This window comes from Mastigoproctus giganteus, chromosome 2 (assembly GCF_048544385.1).
Source record: "Mastigoproctus giganteus isolate SK-2022 chromosome 2, ASM4854438v1, whole genome shotgun sequence".
Lineage (NCBI taxonomy): Eukaryota > Metazoa > Arthropoda > Arachnida > Uropygi > Thelyphonidae > Mastigoproctus > Mastigoproctus giganteus.
Window position 1 is genome coordinate 23,853,402 of NC_143576.1, and position 22,482 is coordinate 23,875,883.

Below are 22,482 nucleotides of genomic sequence, written 5' to 3' on the forward strand. Positions count from 1 at the left end.
ACATTGATATCATATACTTGGATTTCAGGAAAACTTTTAATACTGTTGTATCACTTTAATACTGTTGCATAGTTCCACTTTACATCATAAAGTGGTACTATTAGGTACCACTTTATGGTGTACAAAGTGGAGCACAGTGGCATATTACTGTGTGAATAAAGGGATGGCTGAGTGGGAGAAGACAGAAGTGGTTATACAGTTGCACCACTCTTCTGGGACTAATGCTATTAGTGGAGTTCCCAAGAGATCAGTGCATGAGATTAATGTCAGAGTTTGCAAGTGATATAAAGAGAGGAAAGGTGGTTAATGATGGTAATCAGGTTGTGCTACTGCAACAAGATCTAGAAAAATTAGGCAGATGGGCTGAGGTGTCAATTCACGTTGACCAATGACAAATGCAAGATACTAAATATGGATAGCAGTAATTCCTGAACAACATACTGCTGAAATTGCGCAGTTAAACACCAAGTTCTCTGAGCAGAGCAGATGGACTGCTAGAACAACTCATGGAGTTTTTACAATGATATTACAGAATTTTGCCAGCAGGGATAAGGAGGTGATTATCTCATTGTGCAAGCCAATTGTTAGGCCACATCTTGAGTACTTCATATAGGTCTAGAAGCTTAATTTTAGGAAAGATATAGATCTGTTGGAATGAATTCAGAGAAGAGAAGAGCAGAGTAATGAGATTAGTGAGGAAAACAAATGGATGCACTTAAAAACTTCAGTTCTGCAAATTGCTACATCTGAAGACCTGGTACCTGAGAGGATATCTGGTTGAGGTGTTTAAGGCTTTGAATGGCTTGAGAAAACTTAACACTGATGGGATTCTTCCTCTTGCTTGGACTATGCACATGAGATGCAATAAATTTAAATTAAAGAAGGATGGTTGCAGAACAGATGTGTGGAAGTTTGCCTTCAGCCAACGGGCTGTTGATTGCTGTACAAGTTTCCATCCATTGTTCAGGAAGTGGATTTTTTTTTTCTTTTTTCTTTTGAGGTGGATGATACAGAAATAAATTCTATATCACTGTATCAAGTATTGCATGAAAAACAGACTATATGTATGTTTTTATCATAGACTGGTGATATTGTGTCCCGAGGAGCTCTTGGTGTGTTTTGTATGATGGCTAGTTTGTTAAAATCAAGAGACCAAACTGGAAGTAGCTCCTTGATGCGTATATTTGCTGGATTTCTTGCTGTTGAATGTATTCTGTACATATTTTCCCATATTAGTGCAAATAATGTTTCATACGCAGGATGATTTGGATTACACTTTATTTTAGCAGCATAAGATAAAAATAGTACTTGTCTTCTGAGATGGAGTGGTGGTTCACAGGCTTCAGAATAGATTTTGAACTGGAGAAATACGATATGCTCCTAGGGCTATGCGTAGTGCATTATGATGTACAGGATTTAACCATCTTAAGGCACTGACTGGGTCTTGCAGAGCTGTAAACTGGTGCTCCGTAATCCAGTCTGGATCTTATCGAGGTTCTATACAGATGTAATAAAGTGTACATGTCTGCTCCCCAAGCTTTTGCAGATATAATTCTCAGGATATTTATTTTCTTTAGACAGTTTGTTCTAAGACACTTTATATGATCTAGAAAGGTCAGTTTCTTATCTAGAGTTAATCCAAGAAAAATTGAACTTGATGTCATTGGGATTGGTTGTTCTCCTAGTTTTAGTTCTGGGTCTGGATGTAAGCTTCTTTTCCAACAAAAGTGTATCCCTACTGTTTTTTGCTTAGAGTCGAAAGCCATTGTTTTGGGTCCATGCTATTTATTAATTGTTGATTGCAGTTCGCGCTCTATTGTTCGCATATTTTGCAAGTGACGAGAAATGCTGAAATCAATGACATAAAATGCTGCTTCTACAGTATTTAGCACTTCTTGAGTTATTGAGTTGATTTTTATGGCAAACAAGGCAGCACTGAGTACGGATCCCTATGGCGCTCCTTCTTCTTGTACAAAGGTCTGTGACAGCGCGATTAATATCCTTGAAAAGTCTGTTACTGCAATAAATTTTGAAAGATGTCCTCTCATCCAAAAGTTATAAATGGCCCTCAGTATTCCACATCACCATGCTGTGTTGTATGCCTTTTCTATAGCAAAACATATCATTACTAAGTGTTGTTTTCTTATGAAAGAATTTCTTATATTGTGTTCTGCTTTAATCATTAAGTCTAAAGTGAACCTGTTATTTCTGAAACCATATTGGGCTGAGTTTATTAGGTTTATATATGCCTGACTAATGTGGTTTCTAAAAACCACATTAGTTTGATATTTGTTGTTTATTTTATTTATTTTGTCCCAGACCTTCTGGCTATCTGTTTTCCTAGTAACCGTTGATGCAAAATGGATATAAGATTCTTTCTTAATGATCTTAGTAATGCGTCTGACATTTGCCCTTGCCTTTTGGAATTGTATCAAGTTGGTTGTGGTAGGGCGTCTTTGGAAAATATTCCATGCCTTGATTTTCTCACATTTTTCTAGGGTACATTCATCGTTCCACCAAGGCTTTGGATGTATAGGAAATTTTGATGAAGTTTTTGGTATTGTTAATTTTGCAGCTTGGAGGAGTTTGTCAGTTACATATTTCACTGCAGAGTCAATTGACATCTGCTGGATTTGTTGCTCCTCTAATATGGCTGTTTGTATCTTGCCCAGTTTGCCTTATCTGATTTCTACTTTGGAGTTCTTTCCGATTGACAAGGGTCGGTCCTTTTAAAGTAATTTTAAGTGGATAATGAATGCTACCCAGGGGATCATTATGAACTGCCCATTCCAGTGGAGGGTATCTTGATGGAGAGCATATGGAAAGGTCTATTGCTGTGCTAGTTCCTGTAGATAGACAAATATATGTGGGTGTCCCGTAATTTAAGAGTGTAACGTTCAGTTTATCAAGTAGTTTTTCTAGAATTTGGTAGTTGAACTACCAGGTCTTCTAGTTCAGTATAACTTATATCTTGGTTCGGTGGTAGGTAGATGGAGACAATTGTTACTAATATGACTGGCTATTTGTATCTTGCCCAGTTTGCCTTGTCTAATTTCCACTTTGGAGTTCTTTTTGGTTGACAAGGAGTCAATCCTTTTAAAGTAATTTTAACTGAATAATGGTCACTACCCACGTCTACCAGGTCTTATAGTTCGGTATAGCTTACATCTTGGTTCGGTGGTAGGCAGATGGAGACAATTGTTACATGAAAGTTTACTTCAACGCGTACTGCTATCACCTCTAGATTAGTCTGCATGCGAATCTGTTGGATGGGTATATTGGAATTTACTAAGGTTGCCACTCTACCATGTGCTGTGCTGTTTGTAATTCTGTCTTTTCTGTATATATTATATTGTTTTAGAGATATGTTATTCTGGGGTTTAAGCAGTGGTGAGCTATAGTGGGCTCGCAAGAGCCCATTGTTATTTTTTTTGAAAATTTGCGAGCCCATTGTTGAGACGATCATTTATTTTACGAATGAAATCCTGGATGCAATTATTGAGTATCCAGAGCCGATACTATGGTGGGGTGAGTGGGGGGCCCCATTCCCAGCATTTTAATGGTGCAATCGATCAGTTATGTATTTTAAAACTGCTTCATTTTTGATTTAATTACAGTTGGACCTCTGTTTAACCAACTTCTTTATACCAAATTTTTTTAAATTCCCCTTGGTAATTACATTTAAAATACAGTAGTTTCCGTAGAACAAAAATAATTTTCATGTAATGAACAGATTAGGAGAGACAACTTTGTATGCATTGTTCTCACCTCTGGTAATTAGAAAGCGTGAATAACGAAAGGTGAAAGGGATTACCATTCCGCAACATTAGTGGTGTTCGTAAAACTTATGCAGCCACATTCCGAGAAGTCACACTCGTCAATCTGCTTTCCATAGCGAGTCATAGAAGAAGATTCCAGACACGGATAATAGCCTCTGGTCAACCTGTGTTGTGGTTACCCTTTACTCCGACAAATGGGCATATGTTTTTTGGAGAAGTGAGTGACCCACGCGTTTCAGTAAATTTCTCCGTCTATGTTTACATGGTCACAGTAGCTGAATATCTGAGTGATTCTGATATTTTGCAAAGTATTCAAAGAACTAGTGACAGTAGCAACGTAGGGAGGGGGGGATTGAGGCAACTAAGATATTATATAAACTTTAAGAAGATGAAATGTTGGCAGATTTTGAAATTTAGTCGAAGCTTTCACTATGTAGAAAATGTTCTAAAATATAATGGCATAGGGGCAATAATTAAAAAAAAAAAAAAATAATGTATCCATTATATCACTAATCTCCAAAAAACCAGCATGAATTAAAGATGATTGCTAAGGAATTTGATGTGGAAACTACAAAATCGGTTGTGTTCAAGCTACGAAGAACAGCTTGTAGCTTGCGGATGGTAATTGCAGGTTAAGGGAATTATCCCGCTTTGTGCAAACATTTTGAATCAGAAGTTAAATATTGGGGATTGTTAAATTGACTTTTAAATCTGGAATTTCTTAACCATTTAGCACTAATGAGTGACATCCTGCAGGAGCTCTCTTACATTTCAGAAGCTTTACAGATTCACTATGGTAAAAGCAGATAAATTAATAATTCGAACTATCAATGCTATCGCTAATTTGAAAAATTCTGAAGGAAATTATGAAGCTAAAATTGAGAGCATGTTGAAGTGGAAAGAATTTGAAGGAATCAAAATCGAAAGTAAGAACAGTAAAATTACCTTGTGACAAGTTATTAAATGCATTGTTTTATCCTTAAAGAATATGATATTAAATGCAACAGGGTGATCTTAAATTAAATAAAGAAAATAATGATACCAAAAGAAATTTTAAACATATTCTACTGGAAATCGTGGAATTTGAAAGAACTTTCGTCTCGGTGGCAAGACTGTGAAAACCAAATAAGAAATTTGTTTTCTGATAAAATATAAAATAAAAATTAATGATTTTAGAGATTTTGTCGAAGACAGTTTATCTTTAAAATCGAGTGAAATTCCCTTTACAATTAAGAAAGCCAGAAATATCTTTGAAACCATTGTGATTAGCAGTGCTGAAGCTGAGCGAGCTTTCAGCGTAATGAATAATATCGTGTGAATGAATGAATGATGTTGACAATTAAACACGTTGCAGATTATGATGATCATACACCTAAATGGAAAACAATTGCTTCAATTTGATCAGGATCGTTATGTCAAATCATTCCTCCATAATAATAGCTCAGCTATTGAGCAAAGAAGAAAACCGAAAACAAATATTAATAAAGCAGTAAATTGCATATGGCAATTTTTAGTATAAAATTTTCTTGAATATTTGTGCAATATTTTTTTCATGTAATCTGTGATTTTTATGTATCTTTTCTAGAACAGTTTGTTTTTTTATGTAATATTTGTTTTTATATTCTAGAATGTTTTGCAATAATTCGTTATATGTAATATGGGAAAAATTTTTGTTATTTTTATTCTCAACATTAAAATTTTATCATGAAAAAGATGTATCCATTATATTTCCCTAGTTGTAAAAAAAAGGGGGAAAAAAGTCGCGTGTCTGTCGAGCACGCCTGGTAGATGGTTTTATGTGAAATATCCTTTGCGGATGTGACGTCATACTATTAAAAAAATTCCAAAAAGTTAGAACTCGAGATGTCATACAGGTCACGCACTCTAATCTAATCATGCTACTAGTGTGTTCCACACAGACTAGTGATCTGAGCGTGGGAAGCGCCTCTGGCAGATGCCGCAGGTGATACCACTTCCGTGACCGATCAGATTTACTCGGTAGGTACCCCTTCCAAAAAGGATATTTCAAAAATCTGCAAAAGTGCGAGCCCATTGTTAAAATATTCACAGCTCACCACTGAGTTTAAGATATGTTTCTTGCAAACATAGTAGACTAATCGGATTGTACTGAGCTAAGAGATCGTGATATCTCCAAATTGCTGCGGAATCTACTACAGTTCCAATATTAAAATGTATTCATTATTTGGTTCTGTTAGTATTTTCTGCTTGTTTTCTTGGGTTTGTTACCCTAGGGTTCTCTGTCTTTTGTCTTCCTTTTTTAGTGAAGTATGGTTTTTCAGTATCCATCGTTTATTCTGAAAAAATATCTAGTACTGCTTCTGGTTGATTCTTTTCTTTTACTTCCATGGTGTCTATTTATTTCCATTTACATTGGCGGTTCCATCTCGTTTTGTGGATTTTGTGGTTTCTCTAGTTGGTGGTATTGTAATGGGCGTGTTTATTCCCTGTTCTGGTTTTTGTTGTGGATCAACGAGCCCAATCTGACATGGATTTTTTTTGATGGGATCATTACTTCTGTGTTTCTATTGTTCTATAAGTTTGTGTTACTTGAGCATAAGATGGTCTATTTGTTCTTTGTATTTGTACTGTTTATTTGGCTTCCTGATGTTACATTGTTTTCTACTTTATATTTCTGTATTCTCTTTTCCCTCTTCCATTCTTCACATTCTTTTGGGTAGGCATTATGTTCTCCTCTGCAGTTGGAACATCTTCAATTTTGTGCCATACAGCCGTTTTGTATGTGTTCTCATGACCCATATTTTGCACAGATAGAAAACCCCTACATACTGCTTGAGAGTGTCTGTACTTTTGACACTTGAAACAACCCCAAGGGGCTCACATCTGGTGAGTATGCACTTGGAAAAACAAGGGTCCTGAGCTGGATATCATCATTCTTCTCTTTCTTGGTGATTCCCTTCTACCTTTGACTCTCTCTCTCTCTCTCTCTTTCAGGGTAACTCGGAAATTTTTTTTTTTGGCTGGTGCAGCATGAGCATCAGGCTTCCTTGCACCATGTAGCTAATAATAATAATCTGACAGGGTTTGGCATATATGGTCTAGTGGGCAGTTCAGATATCCAGCATTTACAGTTTTTGGTGGTTTTGAGGTGTTAAAGGTCACAATTATATTTCTCATAGGGATAATTTCTCCTTCTCTTTTAATTGTTATTCTTTTAACTTGGATAACTCCTTGATCTTTCAACTCCTTTGATTTTTATCTTCAGTAACATTGAGGAGATACCACTCTGTAATGTTCATACACTTGCTTTCTTGCATCACATGCCACTACTACTACTAATACTACTCCTTTCGAGGTATTCAGGGTGGAATGTGGAGTAATTGTTATTGGAATTTTTCAAAAAGTTCTTGATTTTATTAGATGCTCTGCTTGTTAGCATTAGCATTAGTACAGGCATATGGTGCAAGAAAACAAGCTTACGCAGCATCAGCCCAAAAAAAAACAAAAAAAAAAAACACTCCCATTTCACCCTGCCGTTCGTTCGAAATACCTGTCCAGCTGAACCTTAAATTTATTTAGGCTATCAACTTCCACAAAAAGGGAAGAAAATCTGTTACACCAACCAACTACCCGCTGGCTAAAGGCAAATTTCTGCACATCTATCCTAAATCTGTCTTTCCTCAATTTGAATTTATGCCCTCTCAGATGATTATTCTGAGCAAGAGGAAGAACCCACTGGCATTGAGCATGCTCAAACAATTCAAGACTTAATACACCTCAATCAGATCACCTCACAGGTGCCTAGTCTCCAGACACTGTAATTTGCAAAATTTAAGCCTTTCTTTGTAAGACCAACCCTTTGTTCCATTCACTAATCTTGTTGCCTGTCTCTGTACTCGTTCCAGCAGCTCTACATCTTTCTTGAAATGAGGCCTCCAGACCTGTATACAGTACTCAAGGTGTAGCCTGACCACTGCCTTATACAAGGGAATAATCACCACCTGATCCCTGCTAGAAAAATTCCTGTATATCATTGACAAGACACAATGAGCTACTCTTGCAGCCCATTTGTACTGCTCAGAGAACTTCATATCTGCCTGCACAACCACCCCCAGGTCCTTTTCATTCTCTACCACTGCAGAACCACAGAGTTGATACATTGCTCTGGGGTTACTGTTTCCCATATGTAGTACTTTACATTTGTCAATGTCAAACTTCATTTGCCACCTCTCAGCCCATCTGCTCAACTTTTCTGGATCCTGTTACAGCAGCGTACTGTCATTAGTGTCCTTAACAACCTTGCCAACCTCTGTATCGTCTGCAAACTTGGACATTAAGCTTGATATACCATCATCAATATCATTTATAAATACAGAAAACAATAATGGACCCATCACTGAACCCTGATGGACTCCACTAATATTATCATCATTCTTCTCTTTCTTGGTGATTCCTTTCTACTTCTCTCTCTCTGTCTCTCTCTCTCTCAGGGTAATAGGGAAATTTTTTTTTTTGGCCGGTGCAGCATAAGCCTCAGGCTTCCTTGCACCATATGGCTAATAATAATAATAAAAACGTTATTCCACTATGAGCAGTGTGCATTGATTACCACTCTCTGTCTTCTCCCCCTCAACCATCCCTTTATCCATAGCAGCAATTTGCCTCCAATGCCACACTGCTCCAATTTATGCAGCAGTCTTCGATGTGGAACAGTATCAAAAGCCTTTCTAAGATACAAATATATAATATCAAAGTTATTCCCTGCATCCAGTTCTTTTGTGACTACATCATAGTATCCAATCAAATTGGTCAGGCAAAACCTGCCCTTAACAAAACCATGCTGCGTCTGAGCTATAACTGAATTCTTGTCTAGATGATCCTGCAGTGCTTCTTTAACCAGTGCTTCCATTAATTTATCTGGAACAGAAGTTAAACTAACAGGTCTATAATTACTTGTGTCAGCCTTTGATCCTCCTTTGTGAATTGGGGTCAAATTTGCACATCTCCAGTCTATGGGTACCTCCCCTGAGTTCAAGGAAGCTCTCATAATTATGGCTAAGGGTTTGCTTACTTCTTTTGCTGCCTCCTTTAATATAACTGGATAGATCCCATCCACCCCGGGTGCCTTTTTTATGTTTATCTTCAACAATTTCTCCTCCACTTTCCTCTCAGTTATTACAAAATCACCTAGCTCACTGACAGAGTTTACTTCACCTCCGACATTCCCCTTCCTGAATAACTCCTATTGTGTGAATGTAGATGCAAAATACTCGTTTAGTTTGTTAGCAACCTGAGCAGGATCCTCAACTGTTGAACTATCAATATCCAGTGGAACAATCTGATTCATCCCTTTCCTTATAGAGTTTACATAGATAAAGAACTCTTTTCTGTTTTTCGTTGCAACCTTTGCCAAGGATTTATCATAATCTGCCTTTGCCTGCCTAATCTCCTTTGTGACTTGGTTATAGACCAGCTTATATCTATCATAGGCTTCCATGTCACCCATTAATTTATATGTTTCCCATGCATTTTTCTTCTCTGTCATATGTCTCATTAGTTCATCTGACATCCATTTAGGCTAAACCCTGAACAATATTTCTTAGTTGGTATGTAAAGCCTAGTAGCTTCCAAGATAAGTTCTTTGAATGCTTCCCATTTTGAATTTGCTGTTGGTAACACTATCAGTTGGTCCCACTGTATAGAATTTAAATACTGTCTCAGACCATCGTAGTCGCCTTTATGAAAGCAAAAACCCTTCCCTTTACCCCTGATGGTAATTACCTCTTTGAGTAAATCCCATTTCAGCATACTGTGATCACTGCCACCTAGTGGTTTCTTTATCTCCCAAACATGCTGATATAGAAAACAATCATCCAATAAATCCACACAAGCCTTGCTAGTCTGTGAGTGACCAACCCCAGGGGCTCATATCTGGTGAGTATGGGCTTGGTACACCCAGGGTCCTGAGCTGGATATCATCATTCTTCTCTTTCTTGGTGATTCCTTTCTACCTCTCTCTCACTCTCTCTCTCTCTCTCTCTCTCAGGGTACTCGGGATTTTTTTTTTTTTTTTGTCTAGTGCAGCATAAGCCTCAATCTTCCTTGTACCCTATGGCTAATAATAATAATAATAATAATAATAATAATAATAATAATAACACATAAATTCCAGTCTATACCTGGGAAATTAAAATCCCCCATTAAAAGACTCTCTGATTTACTGGCCCACCCTATTTCCCTGTACAGTTTCTTATAATACTCATCAGAGTCATTAGGCCTATTGCACACTCCTACTCTCAATTTTGATCTCCCAATGCTATGTCACACTAAACTGACTCGACACTGCACTGTCCAGCGATGTCGACTGGCTTCACTTCCTTGGATTTTATGTGTTTCTTAACTAATAGCATAACCCCTCCTCCTTTCCTATTCTGTCCATCCTTTCTCTACACATTGTACTCTCCAAATTCCAGTTCTGCATTCCTTATATCTGTGTGACACCACGTCTCTGATATCCCAACAATATCTGCCTTTGATGGTTTTAGCAATACCTCAAATTCATCAAATTTATTTACCAAACTCCTAGCATTTTTGTACACGCAAGTATACATGTACCTGTTCCTATTCTTAGCTACCCTAACACAACCCATGTGTTTACTTGTACTGCAATGACTCCCAGCAGTCTCTGAAAAATTCCTGCATCTTATTTTCCAGGCTGCTGCTCATTCCAATTGTTTTTGATTTGTCATCTCTACTAGTAGATCCCCTGATTTTAGTCTTCTGACTGTTTTAGGGGAACTAGCTATGCTTTTTAGAGTTTTTTTGAATTCGGAAAGGTGACAAACTTCCGATGGGTTATTCATTCTTTGAATGAATAACTAAGAACAGTGATATGACTACAGGCAGTGCCTCTGTCTTTTGTCGCTTAGCTGTATATGAATTCATTTCCTCTAGTTTTCTGCTAGTTTGGGTAGCAGAAACATGGTCTGTGTTTGCCATGTTTGCTCCTTTTTTCCTTTGGCAAGAGGACTTTTCTGCCAAGGTTTCTAGCCCACCATGGGGAGGTGGGAGCAGTGCCGTTAGGAGGCCAAGCAGTTAGTTGGCCGCTTTAGGGTTAGTTGTTAGTGGAACTAGAAATATAAAAAAGAGATAAAGAAAAGTGAGTTTCCTTTCTGTGTTCTAACTTGTAGTTTTTCAAGTATAGAACTATTTTAAATAAGGCTGTTGAGAGAAAAACAGGAACTTAAAAATAACTTTAATCACTTGTCAATAGCACTCTAAGTCGCAGTAATGTTGCTTGGCCTCAAAAAATGCTTGATACCCGGGGCCCAGAGAAAAAGAGAAAAGTTGGGGTTTTTTTTTTTGATGCAGAGGAAGCAATATTTGTGATGTGCTTATGCCAAGACAGAGATTAGAAGTCAGGGTAATCCCTAATAGAGATATGTGATCATGTCTAGAAATCTGAGTGTTATCGAAGATAAGCATAGGAGCAGATGAATCCTTTTTTGAGATATAAGACAGGACTGAATTTTACAAGGATTGAAATTAGCTATATTATCTTTTTCCCATTTGAGAATTACCTGGAGATCACCATTTAAGGAATTGTTAATGGATATTCAAGCAGCTGAGGCTGTTTGCACAGGACAAAGTTTCTCAAAACTGGAAGGAGGAATGCAATGTGCTATCATTGAAAGCATGGATAGGATTTCCAGTCAATGGAAGAAAGTCAATAATAAACAAGAGGGAAAAGAGTGAATCTTTGGGAACACCAGCATTAGTGGAGAAGACAGCAGACAGAGAACTATCTATGATCACCTGGTGAGCCTTCAGAGAGAAAATTGGATACCCTGTTAAAAAAAAAAAAAAGTTGGCAATCCATAAGATGGATGCTTATTTATAAGACCTTTATGCCAAATACAATCAAAAGCTTTTGAAATGCCAAGAGCAACTGTTTGAGTTTCACCAAACTTTTCCACTGAATTTGTCCATAGATGGGTAATATATGCCAGTATATCTCCTGAAAATCAATACTGATGGAATCCACAGTGGTGATCATTGATGTGATGGAAGGTTTTAAGACAGTTTAAGGGTTGGTGGATGATGGATTTCTCCATTACTTTGGGAAGCATAAAAGTAAGTTCAATTGGATGATAACTGGATGGGGGAAAGTGATTGGTCAATCTTTTTTGAAACTGGCTGGATATAAGAAAATTTCCAAACATAAGAAAAACACCAGTACAATAAGAAAGAGTAAAAAGGCAACACATAACAGAAGCAAGCTGATGAGCACAGATTTTGAGAATAAATATACAAATGCCATCAGGAAATGGAGTTTTCTTGATATCGACATTGTTAAGTATTCTAGATCCTTCTGTTGGATGCCTACAGGAAGAACTGATGAGTGTATTGGGAATGGAAGGAGGTGTTTTCCAAGATCAATACAAGAATGATTTAGGAGTTCGTGTACTGTTTATCTTGTACTTAAGGGATGTTTGCAAGAAAAAGACAGAAAGTGCTGGGTGTGTGCTTAGGATTGTCTGATATTCTGCTAGGTTATTGAACAATCTGTGTGAAGTCATTAGTAATTGCAAAATCCTCAATATCTCAAACAGTCTGTGTGACTAGAAAACTGAAGCCAGCTGGAGGTGTGAACATTAAAATCACCAAGGAAAATTACCTCACTATTAGAAAAATTGGACTGGTCAAAGTAGAGTTTCAAAGAATGGAAGTCAAAGAGCTACAAGCGATTAGTGCAGTTGGGAATACAGCTGATGCAACTGATGAATTTTACAGAGTGGGGTACAGGGATTTTAAGCTAGAGAAGATCAAAAAAAGGACGTTCCAAATTAGTAAGTCTTTGACAGATAGGGAATATCAGAGGGGATGTATGCACAAATATTTCCTTTGAAGTGAAAGGAATCATAGCTAAATAATTAGGACAACCAATAAAAGTAGTGGCTGAAGCAACCAATAATTGGGATTTTGTTACAAGAAGGAAATGTCGCTTATAAGACTGCAGATGAAAACGGACATCAATGAGATTAGAAGTGAAATCAAATATATTGGTGAAATGAACGAGGAAGTTTTTGGAAGGCTTAGATATTTTTGCTGATAAATTTTTTCTATTAGTTTGATTATTCATGATGCATTCAGTAGATAAAGTAAGAGCTCAGAGGGGAAAGGGGATATGTTATATGAATTAATGAAATTTTTGTACATGGCATACAAACAGCAAGAACAGACTCAGCTCCATGTAATGTGGCCTTAACACTCCTCCCCCACCTCTTTCACACAGCTACTACTAGGACTCCCTTCAGTCACTAGCTGGCAGAGTAAAAGCAGTGAGATTATACACTAGTTAATCCAGATGCCTCCTAGAGAGATAATAATATATTCGGCCCAGCAGACTATTTTTTTTTCACCATACTGTAAGGAAAAAGCAAGGAAGATTGGATCTTGCCATGATGTCCATCACAGCCACAAAAGACATGACTCATACTGCAACGATGGAAGAAATTGGTGTTGCTCTAGAAACTAAACATGAGTTTTGATACTTGAAACTATAACAAGTAAATGGTGGTACCCAAAGTCAGTGTTCTTTAAGATCTTCTTGGGCTATGAAAAAAAAAAAAAAAAAAAAAACTTCTGTAAATGTGCTCTTCTGTTTCTTTACTGACAGTCTGCTGTTTGTGAGATATTCCCTTTGAATAAACATATTGTTATTGGAAACTTCTCATATAATGAGTATATCCATGGGTGTTATGCTGAACTTTCTTGGATATGTTTTTAAAAACGTGCTGCACAGATGTGGATCATTAGGTTTTAAGCACACTTTTCCCTATTATAGTCATTGCTACTCTGATTATTGTGTGATTCTACAAAAAATATAAATAAGCAACACTTGTAGATGTAAGATGTATTACTATGGTGCTGTATGTAGTTGCTTCACAATTTCCAAAAAATAATAATTTTCAAATTATTTTCTATGTAGGATTGCTAGAAATATCTCTTGTAGCAACCCTGAATAGAAAAGAAATAGAAAAATAACTTACTTATCTGTATGAGTTGCTTTTACTTCACATTTCTTCTGTGGAGGGACAGTAGTCCAGTGGCGTGCAGCTTCTACCATTGCAGCAGCATTCATTAGTCCATAACCAAAAGAGTGACTCACTGGAAAAATTCCAGTTATTATAAAACACAAGAAAAATATATATGATTGTTTTTACATTTGAAACACTCAATTTAATTGAAACAGTATTACCAGAACAAAAGTTCAGATATTCTTGAAATATTAACAGTTGTAAACATTCTGCATATCCACATTTATAACCAAATGAAATTTTCTGGGATAGGATCAACTATGGAACTGTGGATTACATTAAGATATAAGATCTTTTGTTCATTCTTCCAGCCTATTATATTTTCTAATTCCTATTCTCATAATTATTTCTTAATCCTCAAGCAAGTGTGTAGGGTCAACCAAAGCCCACTCAAGGGTTAAGAAATAATTAACCAACATAAAAAAAATTGTGCATTTTCTAAGAACTTCAAATTATTTTTTTCACTAGAAAATTTCAGCCCAAAAAATATTTGAGGCTCCAATTTTTAATAAAAATTTAAATTTAATAAACAACTGTTCATTTGAATAAGTTTTTGTTTTGGTTTCATTCAATATTAGTAGTGGCGAATGAGATGAAATAAAGAAAGTTTACACAGTATCAGCAAAAAGAAAGAAAGAAAAAAAAAAAAAAAAATTGGAACGAATGACCAAATGACGCGCGTGTGTGTGTGTGTGTGTTTGTTCTCCCCCACCCCTTTTTGATGATGTGTGTGTTTTTTGTTTTTCCTTTTTTTTCTTTGCTAGTACTGTATTATACAGCACTAGCAAAGGTTATCTTTTAATCATCCAAGGATAATCCTTGCTTCCTTATATCACACTGCCAATACATTACTATGTGAAATCAAATTTTGATGAACCTATCCAGCATTATTTATTTATTATTTTATTTTATTATTATTTTTTTTTCAATTTAAGTTTATATCACCCTACAAGTTAGTGCAACTGCATAATTTCTGTATATAGCCAACTACTTAAGTAGTTAAAAATTGGCATCATTAAGTTTATCTTTCTTTTTTTTTTTTTTTATGAAAACCCCAAACATGAGAGGTATTAGAGAACTGATAGTACTTAGTACCGTGCTTAGGGTGGAGGTTGAGAAGACAAAAGAAGATATTTGTTGACATTAAACTTGAACATCTGTAGACTGTAATTTTCAAGAAATACATATGAAGGAAGGTTGTTCCAGGAAACAGCAGTTGAATGAATAAATGAGGAAGATGAAAAGTTGGTTTTGTGAGTTTGAAGTTGGACAGTAAATGGATGTTGGCTGGTGGCGGCACATGTTCGGACAGTTTTGAAAGAGAGAGAGCGGGAATTATAGAAGCTAATTCAGAAGAACAGTGCCCATGGACGTATCTGTAGAAAAGGCATGCAGCAGAAACAGTATGTCTATGAGACAGTGAATAGTATGATTCAGAGCTGTAATACTCAATATGTTCTACGTTGATAATAATATTAGTAAATTAATAAGAGGAGTTTACCACAATATAGTACGTAGAACACTTCCGTATGATACCCTCCAGAAATAAAAAGGAAAAAATCGACAACTTACCGGTACATTAAAGTTAAATATAAATAATTAAATAATCAATTCAAAATCAATTTAAAACAATTAAAATTCAAATTAAAGCAATTAAAAGAATCTAACAAAAATATTCAAAACGATTTTCCTTCCTTAGTATGAATCAGAGCTGTAATACTCAATATGTTCTATGTTGATAATAATATTAGTAAATTAATAAGAGGAATTTATGTATTAATAAATTAATACATAACTATAGTGGTGCACGTGATACGGAAGTTGTATAAAGGGAACTCGTAGAAAACACTAGATACCGAAAAAAATATATATATAACATAACTGTTTTGGGATATAACTTAAGGATTTAATTTTTGTTTTGAATTTTATTGAATTAAATCGGAATCATGACTCTGACCAGAGCAGCAAAGCAAAAGGCTCAAGCTAATGGGAGTGCTGTGGTTCAGGGGAGAACTGAGGGGGGCAGTTGCCCTCTGAATCACAGTCTATTAAAATGCACTGTTTGCTTAATGTTTGCGGAGCAGTCGGGTACGGGACATGATACTGCCAAGGGGGATGTCTTTGTGTGTGCACGATGTAAGGAGTGCAAGGAAATCAGGCGACAACTCAGCGTTGTTATGGGCCTTTATGAGAGCTTGAAGGACAGGGTGGATGCCCTCGAAGGTAATAAATTGAGGGGCCCATCAAGCTCTCAGCTGCCCACATCAACGCCAGAGCTTGCACTTGGTCATCAGGCAACACAGAAGCAGCCCCCTAGGCAGAATGCACTGGTCCCACAGGAACTAGTAGTTGTTGGTGACTCTATTGTCAGGGAAACGGGGAACATACTTTGTAAAAAGGATAGGTGGAATAGGACCAGGGTATGTCTGCCAGGGGCAAAGGTTGATGACGTTGTAGAGCGGATATCATCTTTTAAGGGCACAAAAGGTGATATAGTTGTACACGTTGGCACTAATGATATTAAGAGTAGGAGACCGGCGGAATTACTTAGCAAGTACAGGTCACTGTTGAAAAAAAGCCGTGAATTAGGGTTGAACTTGAAAGTGTCTGCAATTCTGCCCAGACACGATAGGAGGGAGTATATGATGAGAGCCTTGTCGATCAATTCGGCCCTGGAGGGATTGTGCAAGGCTCAAGGGGTAGAATTTTTTTCAGCGTGGACTGTACTTGTTAACAGGAGAGATTGCTTCTACAGGGATGGGATACACTTAAATAGAAAGAGTGCAAGAATTTTTGCTGATGCTGTCGAGGCAGTGTTAGGTGGGTCGGAAAACTGCTAGTTGGGGGGGATACAAGGACTAATAGATTAACAGTAGCCAGTGGCAGAGGTGGAAGTGATTCTTGCACTGCTTCTATTGAAATGAGCAGAAGTGTGAAAAACAAGATGCAGGATATTTCAGAGACTGCTGGTAGTCATTGCGGTACAAGTAAACACATGGGTTGTGTTAGAGTAGCTAAGAATAGAAACAGGTGCATGTATACCTGCGTGTACACCAATGCTAGGAGTTTGGTAAATAAATTTGATGAATTTGAGGTATTGCTCAAAACATCAAAGGCAGATATTGTTGGGATATCAGAGACGTGGTGTCACACAGATATAAGGAATGCAGAACTGGAATTTGGGGAATACAATGTGTATAGAAAGGATAGACAGGACAGGAGGGGAGGAGGGGTTATGCTATTAATTAAGAAACACCTAAAGTCCAAGGAAGTGAAGCCAGTCGACATCGATGGACAGGGCAGTGTCGAGTCAGTTTGGTGTGACATAAGCATAGGGAAATCAAAATTGAGAGTAGGAGTGTGCTATAGGCCTAATGACTCTGATGAGTATAATAAGATATTGTACAGGGAAATAGAGTGGGCCAGTAAATCAGAGAGTCTTATAATGGGGGACTTTAATTTCCCAGATATTGACTGGAATTTGTGGGTTGGTCACTCGCACACTAGCAAGGCTTTTGTGGATTTATTGGATGATTGTTTTCTACATCAGCATGTTCGTGAGGCAACAAGAGGGAGCAATACTCTTGATCTGATTATCAGTAGTGATTCTTCATGCATTAAGAACCTGCAGATAAATGAACCACTAGGTGGCAGTGATCACAGTGTGTTGAAGTGGGATTTACTCAAGGAGGTAACTACCATCAGAGGTAAAGGGAAGGGTTTTTGTTTTCGTAAAGGCGACTATGATGGTCTGAGACAGTATTTAAATTCTATACAGTGGGACCAACTGATGATGTTACCAACAGCAAACTCAAAATGGGAAGCATTCAAGGAACTAATCTTGGAGGCTACCAGGCTTTACATACCAACTAAGAAATATTGTTCAAGGTTTAGACCTAAATGGTTGTCAGATGAACTAATGAGACATGTGGCAGAGAAGAAAAATGCATGGGATACATACAAATTAATGGGTGACATGGAAGCCTATGATAGATATAAGTTGGTCTGTAACCAAGTCACAAAGGAGATTAGGCAGGCAAAGGCAGACTATGAAAAATCCTTGGCAAAGGATGCAAAGAAAAACAGAAAAGAGTTCTTTACATACTTGAACTCGAAAAGGAAAGGGATGAATCAGATTGGTCCACTGGATATTGATGGTTCAACAGTTGAGGATCCTGCTCAGGTGGCTAACAATCTAAACGAGTATTTTGCATCTACATTCACGCATGAGGAGTTATTCAGGAAGGAGAATGATGTAGGTAAAGTAAACATTGGCAGTGAGCTGGATGATTTTGTAATAACTGAGAGGAAAGTGGAGGAGAGATTGTTAGGGATAAACATAAAAAAGGCACCTGGGGTGGATGGGATCTATCCAGTTATATTAAAGGAGGCAGCAAAGGAAGTAAGCAAACCCCTAGCCATAATTATGAGAGCTTCTTTGGACTCAGGGGAGGTACCCATAGACTGGAGATGTGCAAATGTAACCCCAATTCACAAAGGAGGATCAAAGGCTGACACAAGTAATTATAGACCTGTTAGTTTAACTTCTGTTCCAGGTAAATTAATGGAGGCACTGGTTAAAGAAGCACTGCAGGATCATCTAGACAAGAATTCAGTTATAGCTCAGACACAGCATGGTTTTGTTAAGGGCAGGTCTTGCCTGACCAATTTGATTGGATACTATGATGTAGTCACAAAAGAACTGGATGCAGGGAATAACTTTGATATTATATATTTGGATCTTAGAAAGGCTTTTGATACTGTTGCACATGGAAGACTGCTGCACAAATTGGAGCAGTGTGGCATTGGAGGCAAATTGCTGCTATGGATAAGGGGATGGTTGAGTGGCAGAAGACAGAGAGTGGTAATCAATGGACACTGCTCAACGTGGACTAATGTTATTAGTGGAGTTCCTCAAGGTTCAGTGTTGGGTCCGTTGTTGTTTTCGGTGTTTATGAATGATATTGATGATGGGATATCAAGTTTAATGTCCAAGTTTGCAGATGATACAAAGGTTGGCAGGGTCGTTAAGGACAATACTGACGCTATGCTGCTGCAACAGGATCTGGAAAGGTTGAACAGATGGGCTGAGAGGTGGCAAATGAGGTTTAACATCGACAAATGTAAAGTGCTGCATATGGGAAACAGTAACCCCAGAGCAACGTATCAACTCTGCGGTACTACACTGACAGTGGTGGAGAATGAAAAGGACCTGGGGGTAATTGTGCAGGCAGATATGAAGTTCTCTGAGCAGTGCAGACGAGCTGCAAGAGTAGCTCATGGTGTCTTGTCAATGATATACAGGAATTTTTCTAGCAGGGATAAAGAGGTGATTATTCCCTTGTATAAGGCAATGGTAAGGCCACATCTTGAGTACTGTATACAGGTCTGGAGGCCTCATTTCAAGAAGGATGTAGAGCTGCTGGAACGGGTACAGAGAAGGGCAACAAGATTAGTAAATGGAACAAAGGGTTGCTCTTACGAAGAAAGGCTTAAGTTTTGCAAATTACAGAGTTTGGAGACTAGGCACCGGCGAGGTGATCTGATAGAGGTGTATAAGGCTTTGAATGGTTTGAGCATGCTCAATGCCAATGGGATTCTTCATCTTTCTCAGAATAATCACCTCAGAGGGCATAAATTCAAATTGAGGAAGGACGGATGTCGGATAGATGTGCGGAAATTTGCCTTTGGCCAGCGGGTGGTTGGTTGGTGGAACCGACTTCCATCACTTGTTGTTGAAGTTGATAGCCTAAACAAATTTAAAGCTCAACTGGACAGGTATTTCGAACGAACGGAGGAGTGAAATGGGAGTGGGTTTTTTTTTTTTTTTTTTGGCTGATGCTGAATAAGCTTGCTTTCTTGCATCATATGCCTCTGCTAATGCTAATGCTAAGGAGTTTACCTCAATATAGTTTACCTCAATTCAAAACGATTTTCCTTCCTGGAAGGATGGAAAATCGTTTTGAATATTTTCGTTAGATTCTTTTAATTGCGTTAATTTGAATTTTAATTGTTTTAAATTGATTTTGAATTGATTATTTAATTATTTATATTTTACTTTAATGTACCGGTAAGCTGTCGATTTTTTCGTTTTTATTTCTGGAGGGTATCATACGGAAGTGTTCTACATACTATATTGAGGTAAACTCCTCTTATTAATTTACTAATGAGACAGTGAATGGAGAGACTGTTAGAGAGGAGTCATTAATTAACCTAACTGACCTCTTCTGAATGGAATCAAGAAGCCTGAGAGAGGTTTTGGGGGCACCACCCCAGATGTGGGAACAATATTCCATGGTAGGGCGGATTTGCGATTTATACAGAGTGAGCAGAGTTTGGAAAAAAAGTAATGCCAAGAGCGAAAGAGAAAACTAAGTTTTTTAGATGCAGAGGAAGCAATATTTGTAATGTGCTTATGCTAAGTGAGATTAGAAGTCAGGGTAATCCCCAAAAGATATATATATCATTTTGCCTAGAAATCGGAGTGTCACCAAAGATAAGCATAGGAGCAGAAGAATCCTTTTTGTGAGATATAAGACAAGACTGAGTTTTAGAAGGAGTGAAATCAACTAAGTTGTCTTTGCCCCACTAGAGATCGGCATTTAAGGAATTGGTAGTGGATATTCGAGAAGTTGAAGCTCATTGAGCAGGACAAGGTTTCTCAAAATGGAAAGTGGAATGAAATGTGCTATCATCAGCAAAACTATGGATAGGATTTCCAGTCAATGGAAAAAGGTTATTAATATACAAGAGGAAAAGGTCGGGGGGGGGGGGAGAACTAAACCTTAGGGGACACCAGCATTAGTGGAGAAGTTAGAAGAGAGTGAGCCATCAACCATCACCCTCAGCAAGCAATCAGAGAGAAAACTGGATAACCAATTACAAAAAACAGTTGGAAAACCATAAGATGGAAGCTTGTTTAGAAACCCTTTATGCCAAACACGATTGAAAGCCTTTGAGATGTCAAAAGCAACTGCCTGTGTTTCACCGAACTTTTCCATTGAATTTGTCCATAAATGGGTAATATAAGTCAGGATATCACCAGTCGATCGACACTGACAGAATCCATACTGGTGATCGTTGATCAGACGGAAGGTTTCTAGGTAGTTTAAGAGTTGGCAGTTAATTGATTTCTCCGTTACTTTAGAAAGAGTAGAAGTAATTGCAATGGGATGATAACTGGATGGGAAAGATTTGTCACTCTTTTTAGGAACTGAAAAAAGTGAAAGTAAAAAATGTTTAAATGAAACAAGACGGCAAAGAACAGGAGTAAGTTCAGGAGCACAGGTTTTGAGAACAAGTAGAGAAATACCACCAGGACCTGGAGCTTTCTTAGCATCAAGATTCATCAAAATCCTTCTGACATCTTTTGACGGAAGACCACAAGAGGCATTGAATAGAGCGTGTTGGGAATGGTGAGATTTGTTTTACCAAGATTATTAATACACGAGTTGGAATTAAAATGGGATGCTAGCAAGTCAGCTTTATCCTTGGCTGAAGTGACAACAGAACCATCTGGTTTTGACAGATGTGGGAGAAGAGACGGGCAAAAGTTGCAGCCAATAGCTTTGGCAAAAGACCAGAATGCTCGGCTACCATTACGGCAAGAAGTAAGTTTTCTACTCTTAGTCTGTTCAAAATCTAGTTTGGACTGATTAATAACTGCTTTACAATTGTTGCGAGCTTTCATGTAGGCAGAAAATGAAACTGAAGAATTGAAAACAAGCCAATTACGATATGCAATGTTCTTCTCTTGAACAGCCTTCGCACATTTTTTGGAAAACCAAGGTGTAGATAAATGACGAGATTTTAAAGTGGAGTGTGGAATAAAGGATTCCATTCCTACAAGAATAATTTTAATGACACGATCTGAGCAAACGTTCACATCAGATGTTTTGAAACAGTAATCTGACCAAGGAAAAGAAATCTTGCAGGTCATCCCATTGTGCATTCTTGTAATGCGAAACATTATGAGATTGGGAATAGCCATGAGATAAAGGCTCCATTGGAGAAGAGACAATTACCAAGTTGTGATCTGAAGTGCCCAAAGGACCTCTCACTTCGACCGTGTACTTAGAAGGATTGTTTGTGAGAAAAAGATCACGTGTGTTGGCTGTATGGTTAGGATTGTATGTATTCTTGTAGGTAAATGAACAATCAATGCAAGGTCATTAGTAATTGCAAAAGCCTCAGCATCTCGACCAGCTGAGTTGGTGTGACTAGAAAACAGAAGCCAGCTGGAGTTTTGAACATTAAAATCACCAAGGAAAATTACCGCACTGTTAGGAAAGTTGGACTGCAGAAAGTCAAGTTGCAAAGAGAGAAAGTCAAAGAGCTCCAAGCTGTTATGTTATTTGGTTTTTAGGAGCATTTGCAACTAAGGCCATATTGCTCCAGGATATGCGGTGGTCATTCCCTGACCTTTCCGCATCCTCCGTATTTGGTGGTGTGGGCTCAAACCCCCGGTCTAATCAAGAAGCGTGTGCTACGCACTGCTGTTCCTTCCCACCTGGCTACGGAGGCGCCTAGAGCTCCAAGTGATTTGGGAGTTGGGAGAATGGTAGAGACAACAGATGAATTTGACACAATGAGGTAGAGAGATTTTAAGCCAGAGAAGACGAAAA

General features: G+C 37.7%; 1 protein-coding gene across 1 annotated transcript in view; it reads right to left on the reverse strand.

The window, feature by feature from the left end:
- The window catches only part of LOC150089224 (furin-like protease 1, isoforms 1/1-X/2), a 553,478-nt gene that overhangs the window by 76,004 nt on the left and 454,992 nt on the right, over positions 1-22,482 (reverse strand). Inside the window, exon 11 of the mRNA XM_090388436.1 lies at positions 13,811-13,928. Coding sequence (XP_090244562.1) covers positions 13,811-13,928 — 118 coding nt within the window. The remainder of the gene's footprint in view (positions 1-13,810; positions 13,929-22,482) is intronic.